The sequence below is a fragment of the Canis lupus genome, chromosome 27 (genome assembly GCF_048164855.1).
Source record: "Canis lupus baileyi chromosome 27, mCanLup2.hap1, whole genome shotgun sequence".
Lineage (NCBI taxonomy): Eukaryota > Metazoa > Chordata > Mammalia > Carnivora > Canidae > Canis > Canis lupus.
Window position 1 is genome coordinate 14837268 of NC_132864.1, and position 27341 is coordinate 14864608.

General features: G+C 38.8%; 2 protein-coding genes across 3 annotated transcripts in view; one reads left to right on the forward strand and one right to left on the reverse strand.

Moving 5' to 3' along the window:
• RAD9B (RAD9 checkpoint clamp component B) overlaps positions 1-16622 on the forward strand; it is a 33905-nt gene extending 17283 nt beyond the window's left edge. Inside the window, exons 7-12 of the mRNA XM_072802497.1 lie at positions 3611-3717; positions 3812-3876; positions 4425-4547; positions 6197-6432; positions 10419-10429; positions 16473-16622. Of these exons, the coding sequence (XP_072658598.1) occupies positions 3611-3717; positions 3812-3876; positions 4425-4547; positions 6197-6432; positions 10419-10429; positions 16473-16607 (677 nt within the window). The 3' untranslated portion in view covers positions 16608-16622. The remainder of the gene's footprint in view (positions 1-3610; positions 3718-3811; positions 3877-4424; positions 4548-6196; positions 6433-10418; positions 10430-16472) is intronic.
• A 2236-nt stretch (positions 16623-18858) lies between these two features.
• The window catches only part of PPTC7 (protein phosphatase targeting COQ7), a 38239-nt gene continuing 29756 nt past the window's right edge, over positions 18859-27341 (reverse strand). The window contains exons 4-7 of one of the 2 annotated variants that reach the window (XR_012019202.1): positions 25785-25908; positions 24454-24542; positions 23866-23995; positions 18859-22766 (exon numbers count right to left, since the gene is read on the reverse strand). Coding sequence is in view for 1 of the 2 variants with exons in the window: in XM_072802499.1 (XP_072658600.1) it covers positions 22708-22766; positions 23866-23995; positions 25785-25908 (313 nt within the window). In the remaining variant the exon portion in view is untranslated. The remainder of the gene's footprint in view (positions 22767-23865; positions 23996-24453; positions 24543-25784; positions 25909-27341) is intronic. The other variant, XM_072802499.1, reaches the window with a different exon arrangement.

The following is a 27341-nucleotide window of genomic DNA, read 5'->3' on the forward strand; positions in this document are numbered from 1 at the left end:
GTAGCATTGTTTTTGATAATTTAGAAGTTCATGATCTGGAAAATATATGCTTGGCTAGTGAAAGGGTCTGTTTTATATTTCATAATGTAATCTCTGAATAAAGATGGCCATTTAGCAACCAGGAGACACTGTCCCTTGTGAGCAGCTTTCTAATGAGTAGTTATAGTTATGGGTGACTGGGGACCCAGTTGTTTATTTTTGAACTTACTCTATGCTAGTACACTGGAAGTGACATGAGCCTTCTTGTTTGATAGGAATATGTTTTTAGGATAATATTTGGTCCCGTTAAAATATATATGCTAATTATTTTTTGTTCTTAAACTTACATTAATTTGTGTTCATTGAAGAAAATAAAAAACACAAAATAAGCACTAATAAAAAAAAAGTCATCTGACATCCCGCTATCCAGAGATAAGCACTTTTAATAGTTTGGACATCTTCTATACTTCAGATCTAATATCAGAATATTGGTTGAGTAAAGGTAATGAAATACTATGAAGTTACTAAAAGTAATCCAATTTAAAAATGGGCAGATTGGGACACATGGGTGGCTCAGTCATTTAAGCATCTGACTCTTGATTTCAGCTCAGGTTGTGATCTCAGGGTTGTGGGTTCAAGCCTGTATCGGGCCCTGTACCCAGTGTGGAGTCTGCTTGAGATTCTCTCTCCCTCTGTTCCTGCCTCCCGCTCTCTTTCTCTCTCTCAAATTTTTTTTTAAAGGGGCAGAGTACCTGAATACTTTTTTTCCCCAAAGAGTACATACAGATGGCCACAGACAGATGAAAAGATGTTCAACAGCACTCATCATCAGGGAAATGCAAATCAAAACCACAATGAGGATGTAAGGGGGATGTGGCTGAGACATCTGTCACTCCATTGATCGCCAGGATTGATTCAGCTGATCTGGCTGCTAGGCAGATGGCCCCTTCCTTCCTCACGGCTCCATGTGTGTCCGTCCTGAAACTGCAAGCTCAGAGGCCTTCTTGGTAAAGGAGGACCATTCTTTGGTCAAGAGTATACAAATAGCTATGCTCCTCTGCTGGAGCCTTCAAATAAGCTTTCAAAGTCCATTTGCAGAACATAGGGCAGTCAAGCTTTCAAGACTCCAGACACACCCAAATGAGGTACTGCATGTGGTAATCTGCCTTTCTTTTCTTTTCTGTTCTTTTTTTTTTTTTTAGATTTTATTTATTTATTCATGAGAGACACACACAGAGAGAGGCAGACACATAGGCAGAGAAAGAAGCAGGCTCCTCACAGGGAGCCTGACACGGGGCTCAATCCCTGGACTGGGATCATGCCCTGAGCTAAAGGCAGATGCTCAGCCGCAGAGCCACCCAGGTGTCCCTCTTTTCTTTTCTTTCTTTATTTTTTTTAAAAGATTTGTTTATTTATGATAGACAGAGAGAGAGAGAGAGGCAGAGACACAGGCAGAGGGAGAGGGAGAAGCAGGCTCCATGCCGGGAGCCCGATGCAGAACTCGATCCCGGGACTCCAGGATCACGGCCTGGGCCAAAGGCAGGTGCCAAACCACTGAGCCACCCAGGGATCCCCTCCCTCTTTTCTTTGAAAGAAAAAAAAAAACAATGAGATATCTATCATCTTATACCTTTCAGAATGGCTAGAATAAAAAATGCAAGAAATTCAAGTATTGGTGAGGATGTGGAGAAAAAGGAACTCTTGTGCACTGGTTTTGGGAATATAAATTGGTGCAGCCACTGTATAAAACAATATAGAGGTTTCTCAAAAAATTAAAAATAGAAATATCATATGATCCAGGGAACCCTGGGTGGCACAGCGGTTTAGCGCCTGCCTTTGGCCCAGGGCGTGATCCTGGAGACCCGGGATCGAATCCCACGTCGGGCTCCCGGTGCATGGAGCCTGCTTCTCCCTCTGCCTGTGTCTCTGCCTCTCTCTCTCTCTCTCTGTGTGACTATCATAAATAAATAAAAATTTTAAAAAATTAAAAAAAAAGAAATATATGATCCAATAATTCTACTATTGGGTATTTACACAGAGAAAATGAAAATACTGATTTGAAACATATATGCACCTCTGTATTCACTGCAATATTATTTACCGTAGCCAGATATGGCAGCAACCCAAATTCATTATAGACAAATAGATAAAGAAGATGTGGTGTATACATAATGCAGTATTAGTCATAAAAAAGAATGAAATCTTGCCATTTGCAACAACATAGATGGACCTAAAGGATATAATGCTAGGGGCCCCTGGGTGCCATTGTTTGTTAAATGTCTGATTTTGGCTCAGGTCATGATCCTAGGGTCCTGGGATTGAGCCTCACATCAGGCTCCCTGCTCAGTGGGGAGTCTGCTTCTTCCCCTGCTCCTTCCCCTGTTTGTGCTCTGTCTCAAATAAGTAAAATCTTTTAAAAAACAGATGTAATGCTAAATGCAGTAAGTCCTTCAGAGAAAGACAGATACCATATGATTTCACTCATACGTGGAATTTAAGAAACAAAACAAATGAACAAAGAAGAAGATACAAACCAAAAACCATTCTCTTAAATACAGAAAACAGGGCAGCCTGGGGGGCTCAGTGGTTTAGCGCCGCCTTCAGTCCAGGGTGTGATCCTGGAGACCCAAGATCCAGTTCTGCGTCGGGCTCCCTGCATGGAGCCTGCTTCTCCCTCTGCCTGTGTCTCTGCCTCTCTGTGTGTGTGTGTCTCTCATGAATAAGTAAATAAAATCTTAAAAAAAAAAAATACAGAGAATAGACTAGTGGTTGGCAGAGGAGGGATGGGTGAAATAGATAAAGGGGATTAAGACTAATTTATCTTGATGAATACTGAGGAAAGTATAGAATTGTTGAATTTTTATATTTAACCCAAATTAATATAACACTGTATGTTAACTACACTTCAATTAGGAAAAAAAAAGAAAACGAGGAGAAGGAAGAAAAGGTACTTGGGTGTCTGTGTGTGTGTGTATTTCTGAGCATGTATATCAAAGATTTTTTTTTTATCAAAGATTTTTGTAGTGAAAAACTCAAAATTATTATTCTCTTTTATATTTCTGTGGGTTGATGGGACTCAGCTAGATAGTTTGTACTTGGGATCTCATGCAATTGCAGTTAGATAGTGGCTGAGTCTAGAATCATCTGAGTCCATCTAAGATGGCACACTGACATGGCTGGTAATTAGTGCTGGGAGCACAGCTGGGCTGTTAACCAGAGTGACTGCACACATATGGCCTCGCCATTAATTTGGACTTCATAGAGCATGAACTTGACCAAGTTGGCCAACTTGGCCATTGTGGCCAAGTTCCCAAGAATGAGTGTTGTAGGACAGAGGAAGTGGATGGAAGATAGAGGAAGTGGAAGTTGCCAGTCTCTTAAGGCCTGGGCTCAGAAACCAGCACGAGGGCAATTCATCTATAGCATCATATACTATTGGTCTCAGCAGTCAGGGAGCCAACTACCCAAATTCAAGGGAAGGGGACGTAGACACAGACCCCATCTCTCAGTGAAGGAGTGTCAAAGGATTTGTGGCTATTTTTAACCTACCATTTAGTTATGTTTTATACTAAAATTTAGTAAGTACCCCTGGGACTAATTCTATTCTTTATTTTCTTGTAATATTGAACAGATTTGACCAATTCTGTGTACAGTGAAATGTTTGTTGGTCCAGATGAATTTGACTTCTTTCAAATTGGAGTTGATACTGAAATAACATTTTGTTTCAAAGAATTAAAGGTAAACAAAAATTTGTGTCAAAATTTCACTCGTAGTTTTTTAAATAAAGATTTCAACTATTTTTCTTCTTCTTCTCCACCCCCCACCCCCCCAGGGAATGCTGATATTTTCAGAAGCTACACATGCTCCTATAGCCATTCATTTTGATTTTCCTGGGAAGTAAGTCCTTGGGAACTTTCTGAGCTTCTTCCTTTCTGCCTGCCTGCTCGCCTTCCTTCCTTCCTTTCTTTTGTTATATATCAATAATAGAATCCTTTGGATCACTTTGAAATTTACACCTCAAGAATTGCTTAACTTTACTGGCAAAACTTAGCAAACTAAAAGTTTGAGGATGCTTTTTTTAGTTGATAATTGAGAAAGATATATTTTGCAGAGTGAATACATTTATAAATTTGACATGGTGCTGAATTGCCTAATTAGAAAATTATACATGGCTTAAGCAAATCTAATTTCTATGAAACTATGATATTTCATATAGTATTCCAGATCTAAGCTTTCAGAGATTGGGTTAGGTTAGATGGACTTTTTGAAATGGGATCTGATGATGTCTAAGCACCATTTGACTATGTTAATTTGTGAAAAGATGAACAGGAGTTCTTTTACTGTTTCCTTTTACTTTTGAAGTAAGTGTTGTTTTCTAATTTTCCTAATGTCCATCAAAAAAAAAAAAACATGTATGATGCTTGCTCTGACTTTGCCTTTTTTAGACCTATGGCTTTAAGTATTGATGATATGTTATTGGAAGCTAACTTTATCTTGGCTACATTAGCTGATGAGCCAAGTAGAGCATCTTCTCCGCAATCATTGTGTCTTTCACAAAACCAAAAAAGGTAAGGCCAATATTTTAACGTCTGTATTGGTTAGGAAAAAGCCATTGCAATTTTATTCTGAAATAATTCATTGGCATTCATGTAGGAAATGATGGAGGAATAAAACATTAGGAGATCAGAAATATTGCCTAAATCAGGAAGAGCTTACAGAGGGACCAACTAGGCATGGAAATATCACCAATCATGCACTAGCCATTTGCTTTTTCTCTCCTGCTCAGAATTTGACAGGACTGTCTGGTTAATCTTTGTTACTACCCAAACCTCATTTCAGTTTTGGCAGTTGTTTTTTAGGAGAGATATAGTGTTAAGGTTTACGGTTAAGTTTCTGTTCACTGCCTAGAACTCTCTTTCTCAGACATGGGGACAACCTTTGTTTTTCTTTTTTTTCTTTTGTCTCAATAACTGATTTTTGGGGAGGGGGTGCAGAGTGCTTCACTATAAAAGTGACTTTAAGGGTACTATGGGAAATTTGGAAAATACAGAAAAGTACAAAGAAGTACAAATTGCACCACCTGGAGATACCCACTGTTAACATTTGACTTGCTGTTTTTTCTTTCAGACTTTTTTTTTTTTTTTTTTTTTTTTTGCATAAGGTGTTTTAAAATAAGATCAGGCTCATATAGGATATATACTTTTCTGTCCTCTTTTTCCTCACAAAATGTATTGTGAATATGTTCCAGTATCACTGATTATGACTTGAAAACATGATTTTTAATGACTGTATAGAATTTTATCATACAGATATATAGTAATTTGACTTTTTTTTTCTAACTTGGGCCCTGTTACTATATCACAAGTTTGTCTCATGCACACTGGGTTGCTTTACTGAAGAATTTGAATCTGTAGAGAGAATTTCCAAATAATCACATATGTAAACATTAGCTTTCTTTAAAAAATTTTTTATTTAAAGTCTAGTTAACATACAAATGTGATTTTGGTTTCAGGAGTAGAACTCAGTGATTCATCACTTGCATACAATACCCAGTGCTCATCACAGCAGGTGCCCTTCTTAATGCCCATAACCCATCTAGCCCATCCCCCACCCACTTCCCTCCATCAACCCTCAGTTCTCTATCATTAAAAGTCGCTTATAGTTTCTCTCTCTCTCTCTCTTCTCTCTTTCTCTCTTTCTCTTTTTCTCTCTTCCCCATATGTTCATCTGTTTTGTTTCTTAAATTCCACATTTGGATGAGATCATATGATATTTGTCTTTCTTTGACTTCACTTAATATACTCTAGCTCCATCCACATTGTTGCAAATGGCAAGATTCCATTCTTTTTGATGAATGAGTAATATTCCATTGTATATATGTACACCACCTCTTCTTTATCCATTCATCCATTGATGTACATCGGGCTCTTTTCATAGTTTGGCTATTTTTGATAATGCTGCTATAAACATTGTACCCCTTCAAATCTGTATTTTTGTATCCTTGGCTAAATACCCAGTAGGGCAATTGCTGGATCATAGGGTAGTTCTATTTTTAACTTTCTGAGGCAAATTTTAACCTTCAACAATCAGTTTTATGTTGTTTCAATATATTCCCTAAGCTAGTGTTATCATTGTCGCCTCCTATTTCTTTATTAGTTGTATAAAAATATACATTTCCAGACAAACAATTCCTTCATTTAATCCCTTAATCCCTCAGGTCAGATCTGATGCACTCAACACACAACAATTCAAAGGCTGATAAAAATGTAACCAGCAAGGCCCCAGGATGTATTTTGAGTAAAGCAGCACCCAAAAGGCTTTATCCAAGTGAGACTCTCACAAACATCTCTGCATTGGAAACCTGTGGCAGCCCTACGATGAAACGAGCGAATGGAGACATTAGTGAAGTGCCAGAAAGCAGTGTCAGTGACACTGACAGGTGCCAGGGTCTCCGTATCTGCAGAAGGTAAAGGGAAAACGTTGAGATGCGACCATGTCTCTCAAGAATCCTCATCATCGGGGATCCCTGGGTGGCGCAGCGGTTTGGCGCCTGCCTTTGGCCCAGGGCGCGATCCTGGGGACCCGGGATCGAGTCCCACGTCGGGCTCCCGGTGCATGGAGCCTGCTTCTCCCTCTGCCTGTATCTCTGCCGTTCTCTCTCTCTCTCTCTCTCTGTGTGACTATCATAAATAAATAAAAATTAAAAAAAAAAAAAAAGAATCCTCATCATCTGTGTCCCTTTGCAGTCTCCCTGCCCAATCCCACCCCAGTGTCCTGAAAATAGTTTCCTTACTTTTTGACAGGGGAGGAGTGAAACTGGTCTGAGATGGAACAAAGACTGTTTATAGACTGTCAGTACAAAAGAGTTTAAATTGCTTATTGAGTAACAAAGTGTATTCAAGTAGAGATTGGGTCACTTGTATTAAATAATAAATTGATTGCTTCCAGGATACCTATCTTTGAATACAAATACTATGCTAAAATCATACAATTAATGTTCTAAGATGAGCGTCCTTCTCATTTTATTTTTCAAATTGGGTTGGGAAATCCTTTACTCGTTGGGAAATATAAATTTCATCCCAACAAACATCACACATTATTTCATGGTGGAGCCCCAGTTAATAACCTATTGTATTACCAACACTTTACTAACTGGATGATGAGCTTTACAGAATACTATTGTATTAAACCTTATGATATCTATTGAACTGAAGATAAATATGATTTATTAGAAACTGAAGTATCTTGGGATCCCTGGGTGGCGCAGCGGTTTAGAGCTTGCCTTTGGCCCAGGGCGCGATCCTGGAGACCCGGGATCGAATCCCACGTCGGGCTCCCGGTGCATGGAGCCTGCTTCTGCCTCTGCCTGTGTCTCTGCCTCTCTCTCTCACTGTGTGCCTATCATAAATAAATAAAAAATTAAAAAAAAAAGAAACTGAAGAATCTTGAATAATAAGTCCCAGTTTAACATGTTTACATTAATGTTTTTTAAGTTTGCTTTACTGTTGCTACTATTATTGGTTTGGAAATATGATGTTTCTTAGAAATTTGAAGGGAGAAATAGCATTTCTAAAAGTCACTATCTTATGCTGTATAAAAGACTTTTAGGGCAGTAAAATTGGGTGGTAAATTCCATTCATTATTCAGTTTGATGCTGTGTTTATTGAATACCTGTTATATGCCTAGCAGTTATAGCAGTGGTCTCTTGTGTATTACTAGTGTGGCCATAAAGTGAAAACTGAAATTTGTCTCTTCATTATACAGAAGCATTTTCTCCTCCTGTTTTTTTGGTCACAGATATTGTGCTTACTTATTCACGGGTAACAACACAAAAACATTTTCTGGCCACTTCACGTTGCTGAAATTCACTAAAATGGCTCATTTCCTCACTAGGGAAAGTGACATTTATAGATGACTGTAAGCTCCATAAGCACCATTACAGGACTCTTCTTCACATTTCCCATAGCCATAAGTGACATACTTAAATTTTAAAAAGAAAGTTCTAGTTTTTTTAAAGACAGTTCTATTTTAAAGGGTATTATTTGCCTTAATGTGGCAAACTCCTGCAAAACTGAAAATACAATATGGTTCAGTTATTTATTTATTTTATTTTAAAATTTTAAAGATCTGTTTTTTTTTTTTTTAAGATTTTATTTATTTATTTGTGAGAGACACAGAGGGAGGCAGAGACATAGGCAGAGGGAGAAGCAGGCTTCCCGCATGGAGCCTGATGGGGGACTCGATAACCAGATCCAGGATCATGCCCTGAGCCAAAGGCAGATGCTCAACTGCTGAGCCACCCAGGCGTCCCTGGTTAAGTTATTTAGACTTGTCATCTTCCACCCAAACTGTTGTGAGCCTTCCCATTGGGCCTCCATGCTTCTGTTCCCTTCCACTCTGGTTCTCCTCCAGTGAACTAGAGGATTTTGTCCAAACTTTACATTTACAATGAAGCACAGGGGTTTAGAGCACTGGCTCAAGATTTAGAGTTCCTAGGTTCACATCCCTGCTTGCCCCTTATTAGTTGTGTGATTTAGACAAGTTACTCCTCTTTGCCTTGGTTTTATTATCAGTAAAATGAGATAATAATAGGACTGCCCATTAAATAGAACTGTGGAAATTAATTGAACTACTATATGGAGCTGGCACATGGCTAGTGCTCACTGAATGTTAGTTTATTGTTATGCATCACTCTTCTGCCTTTGAAATGCTTGGATCGTTCCCCTTGTCCCATAGGATTACAACTAAACTTATTTTCTGATTTCTTCATGATTAAATTTCAGCTCTGCAATTTTAGTAAGAATACAACTGAACAATGCTGTGTTCTTCTCATACATCTTATCTGGAAGCACATAATGGAGATTTGTCTCCTTCTTGGTGATCCTAATTTTTATCATATAGTTAAGGTGTTATCTGCCAGGTTTCTCCATAGTAAAGTTACTGTTTTCTGTTAGTAATTGAAAGTGGCTTCCTAGTAGACCCTTTGAAACTATGTAAATATCCTGTTTCTCATCATACTTTTTTGCCTACTAATTTCAGCATCCATTGATGCTTTTTTTGTCTAAAATAGTTATTAAAGTGATGCTTGGCAAATGGCAATTTTTCTATTATCAGATGAAACCCCACTTTAATAACTTTCCTTCTCCCCGTTTGATACTCAGTTATTTATGTCACAAAATACTCTTGGATATTAATTTTATTTGGGGGGGGTTATAATCTATTACTATTATTTATGCTGGGAGCCTCTGTCTCTTTGACACGTCTTCAGCGTTTTTTGAGCACTTCCTTACTTTTTGAAAACTTAAAGTGTTCTAGGCTTAACTTGTATTTCCCAACTCCAACCCAAATAGAATCAGCCATTCTCCCAAGAGTCCTGGTTCCTTTGATTAGTGATGGCAAACAGAAACAATTTCTGGGTGGTAGGTGTGCTCTTTTCTACTGGGATTTCCTTGCTTCTAGGCCCTCTTAGCAGACAAAGCTAAGAAACATATGTTATTTATTGACACATACACACATATTGATCAATTTTTATATCTATTTGTATACATACATACATGCATATATAAATTTAAACCCATGAATTCATACTGATACCTCCAGTTCCGGTCCAACACCACAGGGTTCATACTGGCCTCCCTCATTTCTTTATTTTTAAAAAATTATTTTAAAAAAGATTTTATTTATTTATTTGAGCGAGAGAAAGAGAGAACCTGAGCAGGCAGGAGGAGCAGAGGGAGAGGGAGAAGCAGGCTTGCCACTGAGCAGGGAGCCTGATGATGACATGGTGCTCAATCCCAGGACCCCCGAATCATGACCTGAGCTGAAGGCAGATGCTTAACCAATGGAGCCACCCAGGCACCACCCCTCCCTGTTTCTTTCTTTCTTTCTTTCTTTCTTTCTTTCTTTCTTTCTTTCTTTCTTTCTTTCTTTCTTTCTTTCTTTCTGCCTGCCTGCCTGCCTTCTTCATGAGAGACACACACACACACAGAGGCAGAGACACAGGCAGAGGGAGAAGCAGGCTCCATGCAGGGAGCCTGACGTGGGACTCGATCCTGGGTCTCCACGATCAGGCCCTGGGCCAAAGGTGGCACCAAACTGCTGAGCCACCCAGGTTGCCCCCCTCCCTTGTTTCTTTATGACTTCTTTGTCTGACAGTGAGAAACTGGGCTGTTATTCCCCACAACATGTTTACTTATTGTTCAATCCAGGAACACATAGTTTCAGAATTGTTAATCCATACCCCTGGAAAAAATGAATCTGATAACAGAGGTACAACATTTGTGAATATTATTTTGTCTTTAGCTATTAAGTATATATTCAAAATACTGTTTTTCAGGGCACCTAGGTCATGCTGTGGGTTAAGCGTCTGATTCAGTTTGGGCTCAGGTCTCATGGTTGGGAGATGAAGCCCTACGTCAGGCTCTATGCTTGGCACAGAGTCTGCTTGAGATTCTCCATCCCTCTGTCCCTCTTGCTTGTGCTCTCTCTCTGAACTAAATAAATAAATTTTTTTAAAAATATTGTTCTTCAAAGTTACTTAAGTTAGTTTTCTTCCCTCACTCATAATTCAGTATGGTTATATTAATCACCTTTAATGCAGGTAGCTGTGTGTGTTTGTCTTCCATTTTGGTTCTCCCCAGATCCTTGTTGATTTTGGTCTTTGAGCTCTGACCTAGTTGCAAGCTAGAGTCAGAACTATACAGAGCGTATGCAGAGCAGTGGCACTCCCTCGCATCTTTGTACCTTTTGAGGAGACTAAATCTCACTAGTTTTTAACTATTATTTGTATTTCTTTTTGCTCAAGTGAGCAGATGCATATATATTTTATTTCTTCTTCTTTCTTATTCCCGAAATGCTGTTTTCCACTTTGCTTTTTGCACCTAGCTGTATGTACTAAAAATCACTCCATGTCACTTTATTTCCCCGCCCAACAACTACATGTGTGATGTACTGTAGTTAATTCAACCATACTCTTATATGTGGGCATTTAGATCCCCCCCGCTTTATATTTTGCAATTACAAAGTTGCAATGAATAGCCTTCTATACACGTAAAAGTTTTCACCTTGTCTTATGTGTATCTACAAGGCAAATTTCTAAAAGTGTGTTGCTGGTTTAAAAGTGCATGTGTAGTTTTGTTAGGGGCTGCCAGAGTTTTCTCCGGAAAGGTTGTACCAGTTTGCATTCCCTCCTGCAGTTGAGGAGAGGGCCTGTTTTTTCCAGCCTGGCAAACAGCATGTGTGTCATACTGCTAGTTGAGAAATGGTATCTCTGTATAGTTCTTTTTCTTTTTAATCTCTGTATAGTTTTAATTTGCATTTCTCTAATCATGAGGTTGAACATATTTTCATGTGTTTAAAAACTTTTATAATTTTGGGGCACTTGGGTGGCTAAGTTGGTTGGGCATCTGACTCTTGGTTACAGCTCAGGTTCTGATCTCATGACTCATGGGACTGAGCCCCACATTGGGCTCCACACTCATTGGGAGTCTACTTGGATATTCTCTCCCTCTACCCCTTCCCCCTCTCAAGCACTTTCTCTGTCTCTGTCTCTTTCAAATAAATAAATAAATCTTTAAAGACTTTTATAATTTTTGTGAATTTATTATCTCTTATTTTTCTATTTTTTTTTTGTCCTTCAATTTTTTAAAAAAAGATTTTATTTATTCATGAGTGACACAGAGAGAGACAGGCAGAGACATAGGCAGAGGGAGAAGCAGGTTCTATGCAGGGAGCCCAATGTGGGACTTAATTCTGGGACTCCGAGATCATGCCCTGAGCCAAAGGCAGATGCTCAACCACTGAGCCACCCAGGTGTCCTTGTCCTTCAGTTTTTAAAAGTTCTTTTTTTTTTAAAGATTTATTTATTTATTCATTTATGATAGACATAGAGAGAGAGAGAGGCAGAGACACAGGAGGAGGGAGAAGCAGGCTCCATGCCGGGAGCCCAACGCAGGACTTGATCCCGGGACTCCAGGATCATGCCCTGGGACAAAGGCAGGCGCCAAACCGCTGAGCCACCCAGAAATCCCTAAAAGTTCTTTATATGTAAGGATATTAGCTATCTATTTATCTGTGATACATGATGCAAATATTTTCTATCAGTTGTCAAATTTAAAAATTTTTTATCATGCAAAAATTTTCCATATTATCAAATTTATCTACCTTTTATAAAAATTGTCATTGGATTTTGAGTCATTAATTAGAAAGCCTTGCCCTATGTGGAGGTTATTTTTTTTAATTATTTAAAAAAATATTTTATTTATTTATTCATGAGAGACAGAGAGAGGCAGAGATACAGGCAGAGGGAGAAGCAGGCTCCATGCAGGGAGCCCAATGTGGGACTTGATCCTGGGACTCCAGGGTCAGGACCTGGGCCAAAGGCAGGCGCTAAACCACTGAGCCACCCAGGGATCCCCTCTATGTGGAGGTTAAAAGAGAAACTCACCTATGTTCCCTTCTAGAACTTGAATGGTTTCATCTCTCTTTTTTTTTTTTTTGAAAGTGAGTGTGCATGAGCAGGGAGTGGGGTGAGGTAGAGTGAGTGAGTGAGGTGAGTGGGGCTGGGAGGAGGGGCAGAGGGAGGAGAGGAGAGAGAGAGAATCCCAAGTAGGTTCCACACCCACCCAGCACAGAGCCCAATGCCGGGTTCTGTCTCACAACCCTGAGTTCATGACCTGAGCCAAAATCAAGATTTAGACGCTTAACCGACAGAGCCACCCAGGAGCCTGATTTCATCTTTTTAGATTTATATCCTGAACCATTTGGAATTCCTTGTGTGTGGTGTGATGTAGGAGTCCAATTTTGTCTTTTGCAAAATGGCTACCCAGCCATCCCAGAACCACTTCTTATAAGGTCTACCTTTGCCCTAGTAATTTGAGGTGCTCCCTTTTGTCATATACTACATTTATGTATGTTTTGGGGTCTATTTCTAGACTTCCTGTTCTATTCTGCTGATCTGTTCATGTGTCAGAACCATATTTTTAATTATAGAGGGTTCAGAGTATGTCTGAATGTTCAGTAGTTGGTATCCCTTTGTAGATTTTGTCAGTTTTTCCTGGCTACTCCTGAATGTTGAACTTTAATATCAACTTACATATATTACATGATATCAACTTACACCATAAAAGTGAGTGAAATCATATGGTATTTGTCTTTCTCTGACTTACTTTGCTAAGCATTTTACTCTCTAGATCTATCCATGTTGTTGAGAATGGCAAGATTTCATTCTTTGTTATGGCTGATAACATTGTATATACATACATCATCTTTATCCATTCAGCAATCTATGAATTTGGGCTGCTTGGGCTACTTCCTTATCTTAGCTATTGTAAATAATGCTGCTATAGACATAGAGGTGCATGTATCACTTTGAATTAGTGCTCTTGTATTCTTTGGGTAAGTACCCAGCAGTGCTATTGCTGGATCATAAGGGAGTTCTATTTTAACTTTTTTTTTTTCTATTTTAACTTTTTGAGGACCCTCCATACTGTCTTCCACAGAGGCTGCACCAGTTTGCATTCCTACCAACAGTGCACAAGGATTCCTTTTTCTTCACTTCCTTACCAACACCTGTTGTTTCTTGTGTTGTTGATTTTAGCCATTCTGATAGGTGTGAGGTGATATTGTGGTTTTGATTTGCATTTCCCTGATGATAAGTGACGAAGAGCATCTTCATGAGTCTATTGGCCATCTATAAGTCTTGGAGAAATGTTATATCTAATGTCCATTTTTAAAAAAATATTTTATTTGAGAGAGAGAGAACGCATGTGTGAGAGTGTGCAAGGGAGAGGAGCAGAGGGAGAGGAACAAGCAGACTCTGTGCTGAGCTTGGAGCCCAAAGCAGGGCTCAGTCTCATGACCCTGAGATCATGACTGAGCTACCCAGGTGCCCCTTTTGTCCATTTTTTTTTTTTACTTTTTTTTTTATTTATTGATAGTCACACACAGAGAGAGAGAGGCAGAGACATAGGCAGAGGGAGAAGCAGGCTCCATGCACCGGGAGCCGGACGTGGGATTCGATCCCGGGTCTCCAGGATCGCGCCCTGGGCCAAAGGCAGGCGCTAAACCACTGCGCCACCCAGGGATCCCTCCTTTTGTCCATTTTTAAATTGGATTGGTTTTTTTGGGTGTTGGGTTTTATAAGTTCTTTATGTATTTTGGATACTAACCCTTTATTGACTATGTCATTTGCAAATCTCTTTTGCAAACCTCATTCCATAGGTTGCCTTTCAGTTTGTTGATTGTTTCCTTTGCTGTGCAGCAGCTTTTTATTTTGATGTAGTTTCAGTTGTTTTATTTTTGCTTTTGTTTCCCTTATCTCAGGAGACATTTCTAGAAAGAAGTTGCTACAGCCAGTGTCAAAGTTACTGCCTGTGTTTTTTCTAGGTTTTTTATGGTTTCAGGTCTCACATTTAGATGTTTAATCGATTTTCAATCTATTTTTGTGTATGGTGTAAAAAGTGGTACCGTTTCATTCTTTTCCATGTTGTTGTCCAGTTTTCCCAACTCCATTTGTTGAAGAGATACTCTTTTTTCCATTGGGTATTCTTTAGGTGCTTTGTTAAAGATTATTTGACCATATAATTTTGGGCTTATTTCTGGATTTTCTATTCTGTTCCATTGATCTTTGTGTCTATTTTTGTGCCAGTACCATACTGTTTTGATTACTACAGCTTTGTAATATAACTTGAAGTCTGGAATTGTGATACTTCCAGCCTTTTCTTTTCTTTTCTTTTCTTTTCTTTTCTTTTCTTTCTTTTCTTTTCTTTTCTTTTCCTTTCCTTTCCTTTCCTTTTTCTTTTCTTTTCTTTCTTTTCTTTTCTTTTCTTTTCTTTTCTTTCTTTCTTTCTTTCTTTCTTTCTTTCTTTCTTTTTTTTTTTTTTTTTCAGCCTTTGCTTTTCTTTTGCAAGATTGCTTTGGCTATTCTGGGTCTTTTGTAGTTCCATACACATTTTAGGATTGTTTGTTGTTGTTCTGTAAAAATGCTGTTGGTATTTTGATAGGGATTGCATTAAATGAATAGATTGCTTTGAGTAGTAAAGACATTTTAACAATATTTGTTCTTTCCTTCCATGAGCATGGAATGTCTTTCCATTTCTTTGTGTCATTTTCAATTTCTTTCATCATTTTTTTTTATAGTTTTCAGAGAACAGGTCTTTTACCTCTTTGGTTAGGTTTATTCCTAGATATCTTACTATTTTGGGTGCACTGTATAGAATCGAATTTTTTATTGGTAATGGATTGGTTATGGGGATTAAGGGAAAAGGAGGTTCCAGAAAGACTTAGGTTTGGAGAAACAGGTTCAATTCTCACTAAGATCACAAAGTCAGTATTGGATATGTTAAGTTACAGAAATCAGGTAGGTAGTAGGATATCTGAAGTTCAAATTCTGTGAGACTCCCTCGCATATATAGGTGATAATTTCAGCCAGGGGTGTGACTGAAATCTCCTAGGGAGAGGGTACAGAGGAGAGGACTGCCATCATAGAAAGCAGTGGTTCTTATACCTGGGGCAATTATGCTCCCCGGGGGATAATGAGCAACATCTGGGGATTTTTTGGATGTTACAGTTTGGGGTGTGTGTGTGTGCTACTGACGTCTAGTGGATAGAGGCCAGGGATGCTGCTCGACATTCTCTGCTGCACAGCACAGCCCCCACAACAAAACATCATCAGACCCAAAATGTCAGTAGTGAGGAGATTGAAAAAGCCTAATTTGAAGGATGGGTAGGAGAGAGCCAGCCAGCTGAAAAGTCTAAAAGCAACCAGGAGAGTGTGGCATGAAAAAGGTACTAGAAGAAAGCATCAGAGTGAGTATCAAGTGGGATGAAGACCAAAAATGGTCATTGGCTTAAGGATATAGTGATTTTTGGTGACCATAGAGTCTGTGGGGGTGGGGTGGGGTGGTCAGCAGCTTTTTCAGATAGGACTGAGGAATAGAAAAATGAGAAAATGGAGACAGTGAATGTAGACAGCTTGACAGCAGAGGTAAGGGAGTAGTTGGGCGGGGGGCAGGATAAGGCTATTTTGTATTTTAAAGATGAGACACATTTGATTAAAGTATTGATATTCGTATTCAACAGAGGAGTGGCATGGGAGGGCCTGGGAGGCAGTGACAAGGAGGGAAGGATTGGCTATAGCTGGGAGTGGTAGCTTCAGCTACAGCAGGAGGGAAAGGGGAAAAGATGGATTAGTCAAGTAGGATTGCCACAGACTGTCTCTGGTCTCTTTGTCTCTTGCTGCCTTGGTGTGAGTTTTAATGGCTCCAGCAGAGGAGTCAGATCACTGATTCCAAACTGTGCCTTTTAGTCAGGGAAGGGTTTCATTATAGGATATGCTGTGCCAGTCATGAAGGTTCTGGGTGTTCCATGAACCATCTCACCATCAAAGTTAGGGAGACTACATGGGCCAAGTTTCTGAAAAGGGGCTGCTACCTGGAGCATCTAATGAGCACTAACTTTCGCTCAAATAAACAGTGGTTACTTTTTTTCCCCTCCAATTTTCTTGCATGTTCTTTGGAGCAGTTTCTTCTGACCAGCGAGAACACTTCAACCACCCTTTTGACAGTATGGCAACAGCAAGTGACAATGAAGAAGACGACATGAATAATAGCAGTTCTTCCACATTCTAACACTTAATGATGGCTGAATTGGCCCCCAGCCCATTTGCTGGCTCACTTGCACCTCAAACACATTTTCACATTTAGTCCATAAAGGTACTGTCTTGGACTTCCTTGATATGGAGGATGGGCTTCTGCTTTGCTAAACATCATTTTGTTAACAGCCATATCTAGAAATAGCTGCTTGTTAAGTGTACATATTTGCTTTGAATCCATTATGCTACTTGGAGGCAGAAGAGTGGTCTGTGCCGGGAAAAAGCTTATTAGAATTCTTCAATGCACATTCTCACTAGAGCTTTTTAGCATTTTCTTTGCCAGTTTTATAAAGGTATTTAGACTTTTTTCAGCAGCCATTTGGAGTGCATCAATATGGCCTGTAGTTCTGTGACCAATAGGTAGCTTTTGTATTTCATTACAAACATCGAGTTTTGGTGCTTTCAGACATAGTGAAATGCCGTAACTTCTTGTCCGTTGTTTTTTAGAATTTAAGATTTTTTTTAAAGGATTTTTTAAAAAGATTTTTAATTTATTTATGACAGAGAGAGAGAGAGATAGAGAGAGAGAGAGAGAGGCAGAGACGCAGGCAGAGGGAGAAGCAGGCTCCATGCAGGGAGCCTGACATGGGACTTGATCCCAGGACTCCAGGATCAGGCCCTGGGCTGAAGGCGGCACTAAACCGCTGAGCCACCCAGGCTGCCCTATTTTGTTAAGATTTTAAGTAAAATAATCCCTGGAAAAAAAAGGTCAAGAATAAAAATATTAGCTATCCCCCCTCATTTTGGAGTCTTTTTATATATTGTAAAATTTTATTTTCTAGCCTTAAGTGGTTCTGATTTTCATATGTGATTCTTATATTTCACAGTGTGATGCAGAAAATAATTTAATGGAATTGATGCCAAAAAATTATTTCTGTATTATCTGACATAGAGCAGCAACCTCCACTTTTGAGAGCCTAGGTTTGGAGTAAAATGAGACAGATGATGAATGTTTCTGTTCCTTGCCCCTTTAAGAATTAGCTTCTTGGGGATCCCTGGGTGGCTCAGATTTAGCGCCTGCCTTCAGCCCAGGGCGAGATCCTGGAGTCGCAGGATTGAGTCCCACATCAGGCTCCCTGTGTGGAGCCTGCTTCTCCCTCTGCCTGTGTCTCTGCCTCTCTCTCTGTGTCTCTCATGAATAAAAAATAAAATCTTAAAAAAAAAAAAAAAAGAATTAGCTTCTCACCTGAACAGATTAAAAAATCTGGCACAAACCATTGTTACATAATATGATGCATGACTCTCCCTCCCCCAAACCTGTTTATAGTCAGTTATAACCTGACAAACTCCTGACTTCTGTAACATCTTTCTATGAAGTTTATGTGAAACCAATAAAGAAAATGTTAACTGGCAAGCAGTTGTACTTTACATTTTGTGAGGAATTCATACACAAAGGTGGCTGAGTGAATTAGTAAACTTTAGAACTGTGAACAGAGTTCTAAAATCAGAATGAATTTGGCTCTTGTAGCTTAGTACTGAGTCAGAGCTACCCACAATAACCTAATAAAAACTCAAGTTTGTCTCAAAATGTTCCTCAATGAATGAAAATGGGCTTTCACTGAGCTTTTTGTGGAAATTGGCAATGCCCACATAATTTCAAGTCCTTCCATACTGTAGGCTAAAGATTTACATATCTTATGCTTACACTGATGATTAACACTGAATTTCACGTATTCCTGAAAACGCAGATGACGACAAGGAGAGCATGTATACCCGGGTAACTACAGGTCTCCTTGCAGAGGATGAAGTTTCTGGTTCTCACTGAAAAGGGCAGAGGTGTGTATGTAGGTTGTGAAGGCATCATCATCAGTAATTGCCTGGATGCAACATCAGTCTGGAAAAGATAGTTACAGTATTAAATGGCATAGAATTTGGGTTTTAGAATTTACATACAGAATGTTAAGTTTAAATGACATCAGTTTTTTTGTGGCTTCATTCCTTACCATTTGAGATGCAAAATCCTTATCAATTGGGAAAACATCTATATTTTACATTCAATAATCAGTCCATTTTGATGGAATTTTGGGGGCAACTAAACTGATGTAGTAAACCAGCTGGTGAAAAAGAGCTAAGGAGGATAAACTAATAAGACAGAAAATGATAGCTACGAAGTAAGGAGTCCCTGTTAGAATGATAAGAGGCTTGGAAATGAGGACGTGACAGAGACCCAACAGAATGTCTAGGGCTGGTGTCTTAGTTACGGTTCAAATTAAGAGGAGTTACACAGATTAGTATAAATACTATATTTATTAAATATCTTTACAGTTTATTTAAATGTATTTACAGAACTATTCCTGCATAAGTTATATTTCAGACATCCAATTCAGGTCATTGCCTCTTGGGTAAGACAAATAATGATAGTCTCAACAGAAAAAAGCAGCTCATTAGTATACACAAATTCAAATTTGCTTCAATATTTAGCCATCTTTGCCACAAACTACCTGCTAACTTAAAATTTTGACATGGACACTGTTGATTTTTAGTTGAGAAGTTCAATTTTGCAAAGAATATTTGTAAACAAATAGAATCCAAATGCTTTCTGCTTCATATTTTCAATTTTATAAGCAGATTTACATATATGTATACATATAAATTAAATTAACATTTATATATTGAGAAATGTGATTTTTTTCCAGGGAAATTGGATGCTGTAGCTTCTACCAAAGAGCGCTGGTATAAGGTGACAAGGAACCATGAACTTATTCGAAAGTACAAACATTTACAGTTCTAGCCAATCTTGTTTACAATCTCCAAAATGCTGAAAACTGACTCAGTGAATTCCCACAATTCCTGCCTTGTTACTCGATGTGGTAGGTTGGTGGTACTGAAGGCTACTGTTCTAGCCAGAACAAATGCAGCTGATAGGAGAGGAGACACACTCTCCCATCATGCAAAGCTTGAAATGTAGTTTCTACTCTAGACACAGCCCACCCCCACCCCCCAGACATGCATACCTGGAATGGATTCTTTTGTGATTTAGTACCTATCAACCATGTCAAGCCAGTACAGTAATTCAGGACAAATAACTGGTTTCCCCCACCCCCATTTCTTCTTTCAGTTTTTTAAGAGCCTATAGACTCTACTGTATTATCCATTCAGTAAATTTTTTGTGCGCAGGCAGCTTAAATTCACAGGAAGAAATAAGGTTCTGATATGTTTAGAGTGCACATTTTAAAACAGAATAAAATAAAAATTTCAAGCATGTGATAAAAATATTGATTTTTATAATACAGTATTGCTTTATAAATATAGATGGAAAAGCTATAAACTTTTACTGGTCTTTGGTGCATCCAGAGAGGGATAAATAATTTGCCATTTGTAAGTTAGAAATCCAAATTCTCTTTTGTTATAAAAGTCCAGTACATGAGGCAAATGTGTATGCATTTTATACTGCTTGATTTAAAATACAATTAACACACATTAAGTTCAGAATCAGACCCACCAAGTGGTATATCTCAGTCACACCCCACAGAGACTTGGATTCTGTGACCTGGAATATTCCAGTATGGGTCCAGCAGAGTCTCTGACTTCTGGGAGTGGAAGGAGAGTTACTTGTAAGCAGCACTCCAACTGATCATCACCCCTCCCACCCCCAACCCACCCTGGCGGTCATAAAATTAAGTGCATAAAATACAAAGGACAGGGCAAAAAGAAAATAGAGAAAGTATTTTGTGTCACTAATCTATGGGCCAGGTCCAAAGTCAGTTCCATTGTGAAACTCAGTTCTTGTCCCACTGTTTCCAATATCACTGACACAAACACATTGTTGATTTCTAATGGTCATTTCTCAAAAAAGCCAAAAAAACAAATAACTGAATTGATTAAATGAGTTGTGTAAAAGACCACCAATCTAGCGTTATAAAGACTGTTTGATGGGTTAATAAGAGCAGAAAAAAGCCAGTGACTTGACCAGCATTGCTCTTACAAGGAATTAAATGTAAGCATTGGAAAATTAATGCAAAATAGATCCAGATCATAAGGCGACGTACCTCTGACCAGATATAATTAAAAAACCAAACAAAAGAACTGAAATTGCCAGCCCAAATATAAATGTATTCCTTTCAACAAAACCCTTCTGGATGCAACTTTCTTTACTTTTTAAATACACAGAGACTGCAACAGTTTGTGCAAAATAAATACCCCGCCACTTGCCACTCACGCTTCCATGTTTTATCATAGCACGATGGGTACTCATTATTTAAATGGAGTCTCCCTCCACTCGTCCCTCCCCTCCCTGTCCGCTATTTTCTCTACCAAAGAATTCTGTTTTGTCAAGTTAGGGTAGTTAAGGCATTCTGACATGTAATTAAAGGTGATTCAAAATAGATATCTAACATTATGCCAATTTAGGAATAGTAGATAAATTACTGAACAGCTTACAAATGAATAACTCATTCTTATTATAAATGAAATGCCTGTTACAAGCATGATGCATTGAAATATAGTAATGACATGTACATGGTACATGTTAAACAATTTTAAATAAAACAAAAGCTTGACAGTTACTCAAATATACAGTACAAGTTCACAAAACAAAATCTTTTAAAACAAGTTGAGGTAACCTCAAACATAAGTTTTAATGCAATAAACCAGGGAATAAGTATCTCCTTGAGAGAAAGACACTTTCTGTATTCTCCTCCAGTAGATCCTCATCAGGTTTAATTGCATTCTCATCTATACACCAATGTTACCTGACTTATATATAAAACATGGCTTTAATTTAAGGATTTCTAAGTATATATTTTTTCTACCACCAAGTTAATGAAGGAAAAAAAAACTGACCCAAAAATATATATCTTTACAGCAGTCGACTTGTACACAAACCTTAAAAATAAGTTTGAGCTTGCAGATAAAGGGAGAACTGAATGCGGGGTAGTTTTATAAGGAAACTATACACTGCAAGATGGCTATTCGGAAACTGTAAACATTAAGCTTGATTCAGAAACCCCTAAATTTCTGTGTAGGGCAATGCAAATGTCAGATCATCCCTAGGAGTTTTCTTTGTGAACTCCTGTGCTGTTGCCACTGCCCACAGTGCTCTTTCCATACGGACTCCCTGAATTTGGTGCATGCTCTACGGATAGCAAGGCTAGTAATGAAAAGTCTGAGAGTGAGACTAGCAGTAGCAGGACCATCAAAACCCAACAAAATTCAGTTACAGCTGTCTGTTCTCTATTAGGCCTGTAGGGAGAGGGCTCCTGCACAGGGTTATTGTATCAGACAGCTGGGGGGAATTTCAGCCATAACATTACATTTCTTGGCTTTGAGGAGTTTTATGATCTTAATATTTCCACTGAAAAAATTTGGCAGGGAGTCTCCCCAACCCCTCCAGCAGATCAGGCCATCAGCCTGTGATTTGGACTAATCAATAAACTGCCAAAACTTTCCTCATCAGGAGCACAATTAGGCATATTTTAAAAACCAAAAACCATTTGCATCAACAAAATTAAACTGAATTTTTCTTCTGATTTGTAACAAAAAAGCTCCTAGGATGAAGATTTCATAATCCAGAGCAAGGTTTTAGAGCAGACTTATAAGCCCCTGAAAAATAGGAGTTTATAATGAAAACATAAAGCCACACCCAATCATCATAACAAAGACTGTATGTATAGTACACGTTTAACATTTCTTTTGATGATAATGTAAATGTATGTTTCTAGTAGATGTACCATAACATACAATTTGTGTTAGACTTTTAAAATTCCTTTTACGCATTATAATTTTGAATTCACTTTACCAACATCACTCATTTTCAATACTTAAACCATTTTTGAAACATAATAGCCATGTTGGTGTTGAAAACCTCCATCCCATCATGAAAAAGGATGGTAAGAAGTGAAGGTCGATCTTCAAATCTTGCTTTTCTTCAAAATGGCTGGCAGATATGAGCTAGTGAATGACAGTAGTGGTTCTCCACGAAGATCTCAACCATGTCTCAAAAAGACAAGCAAAGGCTTTACATCACTGGCCATTGAGATCAGTGGCAAAGAAACATGGTCCTGCCAGCAGGATCAGCACACATGGCAGGGGAGAATTTGGGAAGATGAAAGGAAGGCCAGAGCTGACACTAAGGCAAGTCAGTCTGTATACTCAGCCACTATTGAAAGAAGGACAGTGATGTCATCTGGCTTTCCACCTAAAATGAAAATGAAAATGAAAATGACAATGTCTTCGTACATCTTAAAAGGAAAAGTCAATTAAAAATGTAAGCCTAAAAAAGTACTAAGAGGACAAATGCTTGCGATTCAGAGAGGTTTGGTTTGATCTCTAGTAGAAAAAACATATTTGATAAAGTGAAATAGTTTAAAAAAATTACATGTAACTTAATTATATGAAGTCTAAAAAAATCTTCACTGCTTCTTTACAACAGGCGCTCCATTAAAATGGCCACCATATCCTCTGTTTATAGCAATCACAGTAGAGACAAAATCTGGTTAAGATAAATTCTGCCTGACGAGAAAGTTACATGCTTCTACTGACAATCCTAATTTGGACAAACATATCTAATGTTTTGAAACTAGGAATAGTCTTGTATTCTAATCTGCCAAACAGCTATGGCATGTGCTTTTTTCTATTTTAGTACTTCCTGGAGGGCTAAGAAATGCTTTACATGTCATAATATTGTATCAGCAAGAAACTGACCAACTCCATGAGTTCTGATATGATAGCACCAACATGTCATCCCAGCTCTAAGACTGAGCTACTGGCCTGCTCCCAAAGTTACGTATCATTCAGTAGAGAGGAGGACTTAGGCAAGGACAGTTTAACATTGCTTCCCTCTTCAAAATCTGCTGTGGTAATTTGGCAGGCAAATATTGTCAACGAGTCCCACAAAGCCAGAGGAAGGGAGAAGTGAAATGTCAGACCCGTGAAGGGCAGAATGTTAAACTGTTAGGAATGTCCAGGGCCTCTAGGCGGACTTGGAGGCCTTCTGGGCTCAGGTCCAGGCAGTGCAGTGCTGGCAATAAAGGGCTTCAGGTTCCACCTGCTTCTACAGCCAATGAAGTTCAGTTCTGGAGGGCATCCTCTGTGGGGAAGACATGGTGACATGCACTTATTCTAATCCTCCAGTGTTAGGGCCTGCTGACCTTGCTCAAAGCTATGGGTTCACAGCTGGAACAGGACACGTCACCGTCTCACCCCAGTATGCTAGTTTACTGCACCACAGAGCCCAGAATGCTCCCATCCTACTATGTCCCCAGTTAGTCCCTATAACCTTCCTAAGGAATGCTTACCTCTCACATTCAATCCGTTGTCACATGCAAATTGTGCAAAAGGTGACATATAATTTGGGTCATAGGCCAGCTCATGGGCTTGCTCAGCAATGCTTCTTGCCGTCTGTTGTATACTTTCATAATTGGAATTCTAAGATGAAAGGATGAAGGAGTTATTTTTACCAAAATGCCTCATATGATTTCTGCGTGTAAGTATACTTCTTGCAGATATCACTTTTTGAGACAGTAACATTTATCTAACCACAATTTCCACCATTTAAGTTATATTATAGTTAGAGAAGACATTACAACATTACATATTCAGTAAAATGAACAAGACCACAAGTGAGTGCTGCCTGCACAAGATGTCAATCGGATGTCACCCTTTGCTAGGATGGCCTTGGGTCCTAAAGTCTGGATTTTCATTTTTGCTTTTTTCCCCACTTGGAATTCTTAAGGTATTCTTGCTAAAATTGGATGGGACTGAAAAGGTGGATTTTGATAGCACTTTAGGGACGACCTCAAAAGTTTCCTTGTTTAGGAATGCAACCCTGGCCAACCATAATTTGCTCTTTGAGTAAGAGCTGCCAGTTGTCCTACCGAAAATACCTTTAGAATTTTATATCATGATGAAAGATTCTTGTTTAGCTGTGTAATCTTGAGTCATACCCTTATGCTTGCTGCTTCAACTTTCTCATCTGTAAAATGGGGATGGGAAACAAGGTCCATTTTAGCTCTAACATTCTAAGATTTGGGATAGTTTCAGTATAAATAATAAAAGGCCCCTGCTTCAATGTCACCTCCTCAAAAAGTCTTCCCTGCCCAATTTCTAAAATAGCAGCCCTCTTTATTCTCTGTTCCATTACCCTGCTTTATTTTTCTTATTTACTACCAACATTCACCATATATTTCTTTCTCTGTATTTTCTGTCTCCCTCCCCTAGAAATATAAGCTCCATATGGGGAGGGAATGTGATACTTCTACTTACCACCCCATCACCACACAGAGCACAGTATCAGCACCATGTAAGCACCTGACCTTTTACTGCATTCCGCAGATGAGGCACGACTCTGAGGATTTCGTATGCAGTCTTAATTAACCCTCAGCACAACCCTATAAAGTGGACCTGTGGTAACCCCCATTTTAAAGGTGAGGAAAACACTGCTTAACAATTTTAAAAACTTAAAGTCACACTGCTTAGTGGTAAGAACATAGGAAAACACTTATTTCCCCTAGAGTTTGTACTCTTACAAAGCCAGGAAAATATGGAAAAACTGGTTTTCACTTCCTCCCACTCTCTGTATGGGCCAAGTCTAAACTGTTTCATTACTGGTGACAGTTCAGATCATATCAAGGCCCCTAGCTGCCTGCTGCCCTTGGCTGGCTCTGGTATGGCGATTTCCTGTCTTTCCCAACCTCAACACCTGCTGGGTTTGTTAAAGAATGAGAGGAGAAAAAGACAATCAGGAGCCAATACCATTAAAAATACAAGAAATTGGGCAGCCCCGATGGCGCAGCGGTTTAGCGCCGCCTGCAGCCCAGGGCATGATCCTGGAGACCCCAGATCAAGTCCCACATCAGGCTCTCTGCGTGGAGCCTGCTTCTCCCTCTGCCTGTGTCTCTGCCTCTCTCTCTCTCTGGGTCTCTCTCATGAATAAATAAATTAAATCTTAAAAAAAAATACAAGAAATTTCTCATCTGGGCTTTCCTACCTTTACCACTTTACTATAGGTATGGGGGAGAAATCTCTTTTTCCCTCAAGTTCTCCAATTATGAATATTTCCATTTACAATTGCTTGAATGACCAGAACCATTATTTTCCTAAATTCTCAAAACAGTCTTGTCCAAAACTACAAAAAGAGATAATACAATTAAACCAATAAAACCTAGCTGCCCAGAGAGGGCCACTGTTTCCATGAACCAACCTTTGAGTTAATTACCTTTAATTTTTTTAGCTCCTGGAGAATCATATAATCAGGCATGTTGTCAAAAAGTCCATCTGTTGCTGTCAGGATAATGTCTCCTAACTGGACATCAAAAGATGTGCTATCAGCAGCATCCGGGCTGTGACAAGGACAGGATAGGGGCAAAGTTACGAGAGGCCTTCAGAGATAAGGTTCAAAGTTTTCAACAGGCACTAGGTTACAATGTAATGAGGCTTTAAAAAAGGGCAATTTATAATAACAGAATCAATAATAAAAACTAGTCATTTTGAAATTCCTAACCTTGAAAAAAATTAATTGAAGAATCTGATATAAATATTTCAAAAGCTTAACTAAAACTACTAAGTAAAACTGAGTTTGATGATTAGTCACATATGGCTTAAAAGAAGGAAGGGTTCTTTTCTAACACGCCTCTAAAGTCCTAGTAGAAATGAGTCTTTATTTCCTAATTCTTTACAGCCAAATTCCATCCTCTCTTATTCATTTTTCTACTCATCAGTTTCCCTTCAGGCTTGACTCTAGCTCTCAGGAGGCTGCAGCATAGTGGAACAATAGAGCACTCTGGAAAAGAGCCTGCAAATACAGATACTGTAAGAATTCACATGAAATACCTACACTGTATTTCTTACTATATACTAGTAATTACCAGTATTATCACAAGTGTATTATTACTAGTGTGGACTAGTAAGGCAGAATAAGGACTGGTCTCTCAGGGCTTAAAGAATGCTCACCACACATAAGTATTTAATTATTAGTGTGCGTGGCACATAGTAGATCTTGAAGAAATATCTAATAAAGGAAGAAAACAAAGTAAATAACCCTCCAAATTGTGTGGGAGGGGAACCTCCTTAATATATTGTTAATGAAGAAAGGAACTGTGTATGTGTGTGTGTGTGTGTGTGTGTGTGTGTCAGGGGAAGATCCATAAATACAGATGCTTCTATATGCAGAGAATAATTCTGGAATGATGCAAGAAATAGATTGGCTGTCTCTGAGAGAAACTGTGTTGCTGGGGATGAGATAGGAGGTAGGTTTTTCACTACATCTTTTTGTATAAAACTTTAAAAAAGATAGATGGGAGATTTGTTTTCTCTAACACCTGATGAAAGCAGATACCAGAACTGGGGGGTAGGGAAGGGACACCAGGTGGGGAGAAGAGAAAAGATTGTATATTCAAAGAGTTAATGGCCCTCTCAAAGGCTGGTTCTCAGCCATTTCCAAAGGCTAGCTTCACTGAATCCAAGCCTCCAAGGTGAGGGAAAGTTGAAATATCTAAGTCTGCCTCAACCTATAATTAGGCAACAAGTGCAAAGAAAAAATTTACACACTGACCCAGAAAGGAGGAGCCAGAACCAAAGTACCCTAAACTTGACAGGAAGACCTCAAAACTTATGTAACTGACATGTTATAAAATATGTGAAGAGTAAACATAAAAACAGACAACCCACCAATGCCTACGAGAGATCTACACAAAGTACACAGAAAATTTTTGGCTCACCCTCTCTTGACTGAGGAAAGAAGTAGCGTTTAAAAGTTCTGTGATGGGCTTTGGCA